This window comes from Pelodiscus sinensis, chromosome 2 (genome assembly GCF_049634645.1).
Source record: "Pelodiscus sinensis isolate JC-2024 chromosome 2, ASM4963464v1, whole genome shotgun sequence".
NCBI lineage: Eukaryota > Metazoa > Chordata > Testudines > Trionychidae > Pelodiscus > Pelodiscus sinensis.
This window is the reverse complement of record NC_134712.1, coordinates 101,416,308-101,428,347: the sequence shown is the minus strand read 5'-3', so window position 1 is coordinate 101,428,347 and position 12,040 is coordinate 101,416,308. Positions and strand designations below refer to the sequence as shown.

The 12,040-nt window shown below is 45.1% G+C and overlaps 1 protein-coding gene across 3 annotated transcripts in view; it reads left to right on the top strand.

Annotated features, from left to right (window-relative positions):
- Positions 1-12,040, top strand: part of CARMIL1 (capping protein regulator and myosin 1 linker 1) — a 247,884-nt gene that overhangs the window by 100,497 nt on the left and 135,347 nt on the right. For all 3 annotated transcript variants that reach the window (XM_075921131.1, XM_075921132.1, XM_075921130.1), the window contains exons 3-4: positions 2,162-2,212; positions 10,364-10,423. In XM_075921131.1, coding sequence (XP_075777246.1) covers positions 2,162-2,212; positions 10,364-10,423 — 111 coding nt within the window. The remainder of the gene's footprint in view (positions 1-2,161; positions 2,213-10,363; positions 10,424-12,040) is intronic.

Below are 12,040 nucleotides of genomic sequence, written 5' to 3'. Positions count from 1 at the left end.
AGTGGGGCTGGTGGTGGAGACCGGGGCGGGAGGGGCGGGAACCGGCCAGTGGGGAGCAGGGCGAGCGGGGCTGGCCTGGGGAGATCGGAGGGTGGGGGGACTGGCTGGCGGTGAGCAGGGCTGGCCCGGGTGCACCCGGATTCCGGGGCACTGCCCGGTCCATTCACAGTCCCGGAGGGCGCATGGACGAGTCCGGTCCCGGAGATTGCATCCCGCCCCCCTCCCCTATTGCGTAGTTGCAGACTGCCCGGCTGGTAGACACGCTTATGAAGCATGAGCATGTCTACCAGCCATGCAGTATGCAACTACGTGCCGATACTCATGATGAGAATACAACTTATTTAATTAGACAATACCGGACATTTATATGTCCGGTATTTTCTCAATTTGTTTTCCGGACAGAAGCTCAAATACCAGACTGTCCGTTTCAAAACTGGACACCTGGCAACCCTAAGAGCTGCTCATCTGAAGTTAAATGTCAATCAGGTACAAGACTGGATCTAAGAGATGTGGATTCCATAACCAGCTCTGCAACTAACTGGAAGGTGGGGCTTTGGTCAAGTCATTTGACCCTAGGTGGGTCAGTTTTCCCCATCTGTAAAATGAGAATAACGAGTACAGAAATCTGCTACTTTTGACTTACCTACTCTGTAGGCATATTGTAAGGCATCACTTATTTATATAAGCTGTTGAGGGTTGATTTGCTGGAAAATGCTATTGGAATTTAAAAGACTTTTGTGGCTCATACTATTGTATTTCTCCGTAAGATGATGTCTAAAATACTTTACTAACATTTGAGTCTTCTCTTGGAGCTAATTTTCCTTCTGATCTGCCTGTTGAATCTAAGCTCCAATTTTCTGCTTTACCTACCCATACAAACATTTTTTCTTTCCCATTGGGAGACACATGCATTGTCACTCTGAGATACACTGGATTTATCTAAAGGGAAATGTTTGCCCATGATCTCTCATGGTGCTAATATTTTATATACTTTGAATATTGGCATTTTTGCATTCATGGTGTTTTCACTTTTCAAATTGATTTCATCGCGAGAATGCAATTGTTCAGATGTTGCCATACAATTTCGTTGAATATATTCTGTCTATGTGGTGTTAAGATTCATAGAGTAGCCAGCTTATAGGAAACCAGATCACAGAATTCTCCTTGCTTTGATCTACTAGATAAGAGATTTATCCAGGTCCCAGAAGTATCCTGAAATAGCTATTCCGAGTCTACTGAAACAGCCCATTATTTTGAAATAGATTTTGAAGTAATGGGTGGTTTATTCCCACTTTCCGATAACCCTCGATCCATGAGAATTAAGGGGCATTTTGGAATAGCGAGTTATTTTGAAATATACTCAAAAGAAGCTATGCAGTTTGCGTAGCACAAACTTATTTATTTCGTAGCTTATTTCGAGCTAAGGATGCTGTGTAAATACACCCTTACTGACTGCACTTTAGAACTGGAGCAGGTCTGTATGACCTGGTCTTGCAAACAGTCCTTATTATAAGCTTCAGTGGGACTATTTACCTTAGCTAAGTAATATATCTGGGTACTAAGTTTTTGCAAGATCAGGCCCTTGGGCACCAAAGAAGACCGAAATTAGTCTGTGAAGTTATCTTGTTCAGTTCTGCTTAGTTATGTCTGTTGGAAAAAATAAAGTCTGTCTTTTAAACAACCAACCACTGACTAGGGATTTTGTAAAATCCCATTTAATTGGCTGGCTGGTTAAACATTGTTTAACTGATTAACCAATTAAGGGAGAAGAGCAAGGGGCTGTGGTGGCGCTGCTGGGTAGGAGACTGGAGTAGCCCCTTTTTGTGGCGGGCCGGGGCACCCTGCAGATGGGCTGCTCCAGCGCCTTGGTTGCAGCTGCCGTGTCTGCGTCAGGCCCTCCACTGTGCTGGGGCAGCCCTCTACCTGCAGTAGGCAGGGAGCTGCTCTAGCCTCACCAGTTTACCATGAACCTCACTTGTTAAACCTTCACATCCCTACCTCTGACTGCGTGACTTGGTACAAATCACTTGTTCATCTGATGCCTGGGTTTACTTAGTTATGAGAAGCAGTAAACCAATAAATGTTTGTAATAAAGATACTTAATATTTCTGAGTGCAGGCCTGGTAGATAAGAAACATTGAGTTTGCTCTTTGTTTTATAGGTGCTTACATCATGTCGGGCCTTCCTACTGACATCTCGCATTCCCACCAAGGTAAGGTTGTTTATTTCAGTAACTATTTTGCAATCATATTCCGGCGTTTAAGTGATGCAAGCTTACTGCTGATGGTGCTTATTTGGCATCTGAAAAAAAGATCTGAGGATTGGAGTACTAATTTTTGTGTAAAGTCGTTATGCTTTTTCGGTAATGGCCTTCTTAAATGGTTTTGTCATCACATTGATGAAACATTATAGGATAAGCCAGAAAACTGCGTGGGTGAAGAATTGCATTACAGATAACCTGAGGTATTTTAGCTCTATATGAGTTCATAACACTCAGAATGGGGTTAGGTGAGTTAGTGCCCAAACAAGTTTATAACATTATACTACATGGATATTGTCTTCCCTGCAGTCGGTGAGTGAGATTGCAACTCAGGGAGACATACCTGCTATAGGTTTAATCTTGCCAGGGTGGCTAAAATAGCAGTGGAAATGTGACCGCATGAGTGAGCAATGCAAATACTTCTTTGTACCGTCTACTGTTAACCCTGTGCCACTGCGTTTTCACTGTATTTTAGCTACACTGGCAAGATTCAAGCGAATTTGTAAGTATAACATGCTTGCAGTTGCAGTATAGACATGCTATAACAGTGGTCCCCAACGTGGTGCCCACCAGGCCATTTCTGTGCGCCCACTGAGTGATCGGGGCCGGCCCCGCCCCTGGGCGTGCAACACATGGGCGGTGCCAGCCCCTGGGCGCATGAGCGGCGCCGGCCCCGGGTGTGCAGCACATAGTCGGTGCCGGCCCCGGGCGCGCGGCGGTTAGGCGGCCCCACCCCCACGTGCACGGCGCGAGGTCTGTGCCGGTCCTGGGCACGCAGCACATGGGTGGCCCTGCCCCCGGGTGAGCGGCGCGAGGGCTGTGCTGGCCTCGGATTTGCAGCACATGGGCGGCGCTTGTTGTACCAAATAAAAGCAAGCAGGATCTTATGAGGGGGATAAGGCAAAAAGCCACATTTATTGTAAAGATAATCATAAAAAATAAAGAAAAGATAGAAGCAAACAACGTTGTTTAACTACTTATTCCTAACACTACTTAACCCTTATACACTTATATATATATATATATATAAACCATTCATTCATACATCCATTCATTCAAGTTCTGTGTATAGTTACCAGCCTGGAAGTTGCTTGTGACAGGATACTGGCCAGGTACTCTGTACACAAGTGATGGTAGTGGGGAGCGAAGTCCTGATCAGATGCGCATCTGAAGCTCCTGGTAGGCTGGCAGCAGAACCTTGGACTCTGATTCCATAGTTTTTTAGTCCAGTTCTTATAGGAATTTCTTCCTATGCCAGTCTATGGAAATTGCTGTATCATGCTGATGTCTCCAGGGTGGCTGCCAGGTGCTCATCAGTGATCTCATCGGGTGGACCTCCAGTTTCTCCACTTGACACCTTTTGGTTGCACTGGCACCTGACGCCTTCTTCAGCCCTTTGTTGCTGTATTCTCAGGCTGGCACCTCTCAGAACCATTCACTCATCATCCAAGCACTCTCTCATACATTCATACAGTATTTTGTATAATAATAAAAGTTGTAGTTACAGAGAGTTTCTGGGTGGTATTGCTTAAAACATTCTCTGAGTGCTGAATAAAGTTACAATGTTTTAAAGAGAACAGGCCTCAATTAAGTAACAATGCCCTTAAGTCAATTACAGGGCTTGGCTCCCATAGCAGAGTTAGTGGCTTGACAATGCATTGTTACAATGTATCTCTGCAATGTCAATTTCAAGCAGCCCCTTGCACAAGCTTGAGTATGCCCTGGAGCACAGAGGGGGGGGCTGTTTCTGGTTACATAGGATTATATTTTTAACAGTTCTAAGTTATATTACCTAATACATTATTTTCTAAAGGGGGCAATAATAATAATAAATCTAAACATTTAACAATCTTAACAAATAATAATAAGTAAGAAGAATTAATAATAAATCTAAATACTTTAAGTTGTGGGGAACAAATTATGGGGAGTCACTTCCATTTGGGGGAATCACATTTTTAATACATTAATATGTTATCCCTACACGCTGACCCGGGCATGTGGCATAGGGGCGGCGCTGGCCCCGGACGCGCAGCACATGGGCAGCCCTGCCACCGGGCACACGGCACATGGACGCTGCCGGCTCCTGGGCATGTGGAACATGCGCCAGCTCCGGGCATGCTGCGCATGGGCGGTGGCGGCCTCGCCCCCATGAGCACGGGACATGGGCTGTTCCGGCCCCAGGCGCGCAACATATGGGCGGCCCCACCTCTGGGCGTGCAGCACAGTTGTGGTGCCAGGCCTGGGAGTGCGGCACATGGGTGGCACCAGCTCCGGGCACGCAGCGTATGTGTGGCCCCGCCCCTGGGTGCCCGGCATGTGAGTGGCCCTGCCCCCGGGCGCCCGGTAACCCCAAAAGGTTGGGGACCACTGTGCTATAATATAGGCTGTCTGATCTTAAAAGGGGATAACTTCAATTTCCAAATTAGAAATGATGTGGGGTGTACTGATCCTGCAGTTCTCAGTGGAGTATTCTTTGTTGTTTTTCCATGAATGCCATAATTTGCAATGAGAGGGGTTTTGCCAGTGTACCTTAAAAAGGCCATGAAATACCTATTTCAGTCCCAAGAATTTGGAATGACTTTCATGGCAGAGGAATAATACATTTCTGTGTGCATCAGGATGATTTTGTATCAGGAGATAATCTCTTCTCCATCAGAGTCTGTTAAAATGATTTTGGCAGAGGTCCATGTTCTTCTTAGTTGTACACATATACACAGAAAGATTAACAAACAATAATCGCTGGTGCTAGAAAATGTTCCTCTCCTTCATATCTGGGTTGAAGATTAAGACACACTTCTTGCTGTCCCCAGTGCTCGTGGAAAGAAATGGAGGCTGCAAGTTTTCCTATGTCCGGTAGAAAAGGTGTCATTTAAAGTTCTGAGAAAAATTATTGTAACTGGAAATTGCAGGGGAAAAAAATCAACTGAAATAGCCCCAGTATTAACTTAGCAGTGCAAACACTTTTAGAAATACCATCTTAGTGGCTTTATTTCACAAAACCTTGTGAGATTTGTTATGCCATATTTTTTTAAAATGAAAGTATAAAAATCTATATTCTGGGCTAATTAAAATGATTGGTTTGGTGGTAACTGAAATGGAACAGTAGTTTTCAAAAGAAAGCCGCCCTTTTCATACACCATTTCTTTTGGAATTTGTAGCCTTTCTGTTTCAACAACTGGCATGCTTCTTGAAAACATCTTTCTTTAACAGAATACAGGCAGTCCCCGAGTTACGCGGATCCAACTTATGTCGAACGGGGCTTTTCTCCGGGGCGAGAAAAGCTGCTCCCCATCTCCCTGGCCTGCAGGGAGACGGGGAGCAAAGCCTTGGAGCACGCCCGCAGCGGGACAGCCCGGGCGCGCTTGAGCTGTCCCCCTGCGGGCGTGCTCTGCGGCTTTGTTCCCTGTCTCCCGACCAGCAGACCAGGGAGATGGGGAGCAAAGCCTCGGAGCACGGCAGCAGTGGGACAGCTGCGGCGCGCATGGACTGTCCCGCTGCGGGCGTGCTCTGCGACTTTGCTCCGCGTCTCCCAGGTCAGCAGACCAGGGAGACGGAGCAAAGCCGTGGAGGACTTGGGCGGTCCCACCCCCCCGTCTCCCTGGTCTGCTGGGGAGGGGGTGCAGCTAGTGTCCCCCCCCCCCCCCCAGCAGACCAGGCTTTTCTTGCCTACCCCTGGGGTAGAGCAGCTGGGGGCTGCCGGGTTGGTCCCGCAGCGCCGCTCCGGACCAACCCGGCAGCACCCCAGCTGCTCTGCCCCAGGTGTCCTGATTCAGCTGCTGCTGGTCAGTTTCAGCAGCGGCTGAATCAGGACGCCTGGGGCAGAGCAGCTGGGGTGCTGCTGGGTTGCTCCAGTAGCGCCGAGGAGCCGCGCTACTGGAGCAACCCATCATCACCCCATCTGCTCTGCCCCAGGCGTCCCCAAGTCAGCCGCTGCTGAAACTGACCAGCGGCTGACTACAGGAAGCCCGAGGCAGAGTTGCTCTGCCCCAGGCTTCCTGGAATCAGCCGCTGATCAGTTTCAGCAGGAGCTGACTTGGGGATGCCTGGGTTTCTTAAGTTGAATCTGTATGTAAGTCAGAACTGGCGTCCAGATTCAGCCGCGGTTGAAACTGATCAGTTTCAGCAGCGGCTGATGCCAGTTCCGACTTACATACAGATTCAACTTCAGAACAAACCTACAGTCCCTATCTTGTACATAACCCGGGGACTGCCTGTAGGTGTGCATGGTAGTTGACTTGGTAAAACAGAATGTTTTTAAAGCTGCACAAGATCTTCATGTAGCTGATTAACTGAGTGACTCCCCCTTAATGTTACCTAGCAGAGGAGCATTGAGAGAGATGAAAACATAAGACAAAGATGGGTAATTTTATAGGAGCAGTATTATAACCTGAAACTATTTAATGCAACAGCAATGAGTAACTGAGGGTATGTCTACACTACCCTCCTAGTTCGAACAAGCGGGGTAATGTAGGCATACCGCACTTGCAAATGAAGCCCGGAATTTGAATTTCCCGGGCTTCATTTGCATAAGCGGGGAGCCGCCATTTTTAAAACCCCGCTGGTTCGAACCCCGTGCAGCGCGGCTACACGGGGCTCGAACTAGGTAGTTCGGACTAGGCTTCCTAGTTCGAACTACCGTTACTCCTCGTGAAATGAGGAGTAACGGTAGTTCGAACTAGGAAGCCTAGTTCGTGCCCCGTGTAGCTGCGCTGCACGGGGTTCGAACCAGCGGGGTTTTAAAAATGGCGGCTCCCCGCTTATGCAAATGAAGCCCGGGAAATTCAAATCCCGGGCTTCATTTGCAAGTGCGGTATGCCTACATTACCCCCCTAGTTCGAACTAGGAGGGTAGTGTAGACATACCCTGATAGAGTAATGTAGTGCACTGAAAAGTGCAGTGTCAACTGGATGATGATGCAGTTGATTTGTTTGATCGGTTGTGTTAAGTTGCAATCTACTATGTCCTAAGAACAACAGTGTTGATGTTACTTTGTTACTTTTGCATGGAATTCCAAACATTAACTTGTCTTGAACAGCTCATAAAATTGAAAATAAAATTTTATTCCATGCACACAAGCTATAATTTAAAAGAAATGAAGATTGATTAAATGGGACATTTGCCTAACACACAGAAATGTCAAGTTCTGGACTTATCTTCCTACTTCCTGTCAGCACAGCCCACTTCCCCACCTAGTGACACACATCACATGTTCACAAGGAACTTACTTTTTACCTCTAATAGAGAAGGAATCACACTACACAGACATTTTGTAGTGGCATCCTAAAGAAGTGAAACACTGTATAGCTTTCATCCATTTTAGGATACCACTAGCTAATAGATAATACCTCTTTTAATTATTTTAAATTAATAAATTGACGTGCATATTTGACAATCCTGAGACAGTTTGACTCCCAAGTTATTTGTTAGGCATTTTGGAAAGGTGTATTGTATTCTACAAATGCATGGACAAGCATATGCCATTGACTCCCTTCTTGAAGTGGGGGGGGGAGGGGGAGACCCTAATCTTAACGATAGAGATGTCCCCTCCCCTAGCTGTTGCGTACCTATATTCTAAAAGGGTTCTTTGCAGGATCAGCTTTTTGAGTGTGTTGCTTCTGTATAGATATTTGTTTTGTATTGAAGAGGTGTGTTCGACTAGTGTGAAATGACAGAGTTGACACGTGCAACACATACTTGTAGTGGAGTCATCAGAGACTGCTTCATAAATAATGTGCAAAGTAAGAAGATTCTAGATGATGGCAGGTAGTTCCTAAAATCATAATGGTGTGTTGGGTCAATAGGTGTACACCTAGCAGGTGAGCCAATAGACTTGCTGGGCTCCTGGACAAGATGGGGTTGGAGTTGGCTCTGTGTTCCCAGAAGGGTCGGGATCAGAGCAGCCAACCCTCAGTGCTGCCCGGACTGTGCTTCTCCCTCTCCCTCCCGGAATGCTGGTCTCTGCCACCACCTTGGGCCCATTTGAATAGCTGGGCCCCAGGGCAGTTGACCTTCTTTCCTCCTCCGCTCTCCCCTCCCCCTGCATTGGAGGACCTGACATCTAGGTTCTAGGAAGCTGGATGACTCAGTATTGGACTGGCAGTGGGGTAGAGAGACTTACACTAGATTCAAACAAACGTTTAGCAGTTTTGAATGTCAGTAGGGATCAAAAGCTGCCATCCGATGACCAGCTGAACTATGTGTAAGTAGAGGGATGTACAGAAGATAGGTGTTGACAACACAAAAACTAGAATTAACTACAATCTCGGGTAAAAAGTAACTGAATGAGTTTCTTGCAAGGTGGGGTCTCTGTGCAAGGATTAGCTACTTTGGTGTGAGTAATAAAGAGATCCTTGCATTGCTCCTACCTTGGGCTGCATCTGTTCTGTGGCTAAACAAAGGACCGTTTCTCTGCTGGAAGAAGAAGAGCATGTTTCATGAAACAGCAAAGCTACGCTGAAGTTTTGAAAGAGAATATGCAAAATACGTGGGCGCTTTCGAAAGTGAAAGTAGTCAGGACGCGGGGGGGTTTCGGCAACCCATCCTCCCTTTTTAGACAAGCCGCTCTTCCTCAAAAAATGCACCCCAACTACTTTCACGTTCGAAACTTCAGCGTAGTCTAGATGAGCCCTAAGTGTAGATTGCCAGGCTGCTTCATGCTGTGATTCTGCTGTACACATTGTTTCCTAGTTTAACGTGCATTCTTTTGTCCATCTCTTCACTTAAACAATTGCAAAGCAAAACACAAAAGAGAAACGAAGTTCACTAAATATAAACTTTGGGGGGGGATTATTTCTCATTTCTTTGGTGGGACAGATGCGATGAGCTCTAATTAGACACGTTCATTGGATTTTAGCCTTTAACTCTAAAATCCTGAGGGAATAGAATGGCTTTAAATTGTGCTGCCTGTTTACTCACTAGTGAGAAGTATAAAGTGGTATTTTGTGAGGAAGTTTCCGGTAGACAAAAAGTGTCAATGTTTATGAAAAGTGTTTTTATTAATAGCTGATAAAAATTTAATGAATGCTTAATACATGATTTAACCAGTTAGAATACAATAAGTGAAGAAGTTGCTTATAAACATATATAGCATTTTCTACTGGTGTTCTTAGAACCACTAATAACTCATACTTCTCAGGTTACAGACTTGAAACTTTGATTAATCATTTTTAATCCATAACATTATTTATAAATACACTGTAGTATAAAATGTATTCAAATATACTAAATATTTTACTTGTATACAATATACAGTAAAACTCCGATGGTCCGGCATCTGATGGTCTGGCACTCCTGATGGTCCGGCACCATCAGGAACCCGGAAGTGCTCGGGGCAGCCAGACCATTGGAGCTGCTCTGCCCCCAGCTTCCCCGATTCAGCCGCTGCTAAAACAGCTGAATCGGGGAAGCCGGGGCAGAGCAGCTGGGGCGCTGCTGGGCTGGTCCCGTAGCGCTGCCCCTTGGGGCTGCGGGTCCCAACCCGGCAGCACACCAGCTGTCCCTGATTCAGCCGCTGCTCTGCTGAAACTGACCAGTGGCTGACTCCAGGAAGCCCGAGGCAGAGTTGCTCTGCCCTGGGCTTCCTGAAGTCAGCTGCTGATCAGTTTCAGCAGCGGCTGACTTGGGGACACCTGGGGTAGAGCAGCTGGGGTGCTGCTGGGTTGGTCTTGCCGCGCCAAGGGTCGGCGCTACCAGACCAACCTCGCAGCATTCCAGCTGCTCTGTTGCAGGTGTCCCCGATTCAGCCACTGCTGAAACTGACCAGCAGCGGCTGAATCAGGGACGCCTGGGGCAGAACCGGACTATCGGAAGGGGGGGCTATGGAGTGGCATCCCTCCCACCTCACCCCAGACCTCTCATAGCCCCCCCTTCTGATAGTCTGCCAAATCTGATAATCTGGCACCTCCTGGGTCCTAAAGGTGCCAGATTATCGGAAGCTTACTGTAGTTATATAGAGCGGACACATAATTACTTTTAACCTCCTTGTTTAATCATTCCATACGTATTTCTCTTGCTTGTGGTTATTGTAGCATTTTCAGTTCTTTTGGCTAATGGTTAAAAATGAAAACAAAAGTTTTTATATTCTACGCTTGTTTTATGTTACAGCTAGAACTAACGTTCAGCTACTTAGAAATCCAGGGAGTAACCTCCAGTAAACCAGGTCAGGTGAGTGCTTCCAAGATCAAAAGGATTAAGTTTGTAAAGTTCTGATCGACAATACCAGAAGTGTTCTAATTAGAATGTAATAATTTACTTTCTACTTAGTTTTAAATCTTCATTCTGATCAAGCAAGTAACGTTATTGAATGTAGAAGTTCTCAGCACAGTGCACATTTGAATTCTTATGTTCGCACTGCTTATAAAGCCCAGCAATAATAATAGTAATTTGAAAAGTCAAGTTTAGGAATGTGAAATGTGTGGGTGGAATGTAGATAAGAAATGCATCTTTCATAACTCAGTTGGAACAGAACTAATTGGATGTACATTTTCGTTTGTAATATAAATGTGAAGTTTTTCTCAGCAATAATGAAGAACAATGATATTTTGAGATTATGTATTCCATACTCTGCAAGTCTGTGGATTTTTATAGGAAACCCTAGCAAATAGTGGTGCTTAAATTACATACAGACCTGAAGAAGAGCTGTGTGGCTCAAAGCTTGTCTGGCTAACCATCAGAAGGTGATCCAATAAAAGATATTACCTCCCCCACCTTATCTCTCTAATATCCTGGGACCAACACAGCTACAATTACCTGCATACACAGTATTAATTTAATTTCAGGAGTACAGATACCATTCCTTTTTGGAAAGCTGCTTCTTTGTGTGGATCACAAGAACGTGTTTGAAATAAGCTGTGGTTACATGTGCCAGAAGGAAGAGCGTTTCTATATATTTACTTTAAAAAAAAATTGAGCTTCTTGGTTAGAGTCCTCAAATCTAATTGTATCCAAGTCTATATAAGCTACAATATCGTACGAAACCTCTGTGTTGGTTTTTCCAGAGGTTAGAAAAGTGCACTGCTGAGTTATTATTCAAACACCAAAGACTTGCATATTTAAAACTTGATATTTTCAGTCTAGCTGTTTGAGTTTTCTCTATATTCGTTTTCTTAGAAAACTGCAATTTTTAAAAAGTAGCTATCAGAGGCATTTAGCAAACTGTTCTGTTGTCTTTATTTTGGGGGAGAGACTGGAGTTTTTTGAAAGATGCTAAAATGTAATGACAATATTTTTGAAAAGGGGTCAGATTACTTATTATAGGAACTGATGATGGGAGAATAGGTAACTGATTTTTTTGAATACAGTACAACACTTATGCTGGGTTCACAAGTAAAGTGCTTGCCTTCAGTGACAAAAAGAGGGGGAGGAAATTAGCTTTCATCCAGCATATCATTTTAACATAACACTTTTGATATGCTTGTGCAATACTTACATTAATTATGTTTAAGCATTTAGAGCTGTCGATGGAGACTGGTTGATTCTCTGACAGCTTGCTTGGGTAGGACAGTAGTGTTAGAATTTTCTTGTGAACAGCATGTATAATGGGGAAACAAATTGTCCTTCAACTCAGCTTCTAAAAGCCCAATAAGGAGCTGAAAAAATGTGGAGGGTCACAGTGTACGCATTGAACTATTATTGCATCTTCTAGGATTATCTTGTGTAGAGAAAGCTATAAAGAGGTGCCAAATGGTAAGGCCGAAGGCTCTTACATAGTTCGTGTGTCAGCAATGCCATAATCTAATTTAGACAGTTTGATAGCAGGCTGGCATTAGTTTTTAAAACACG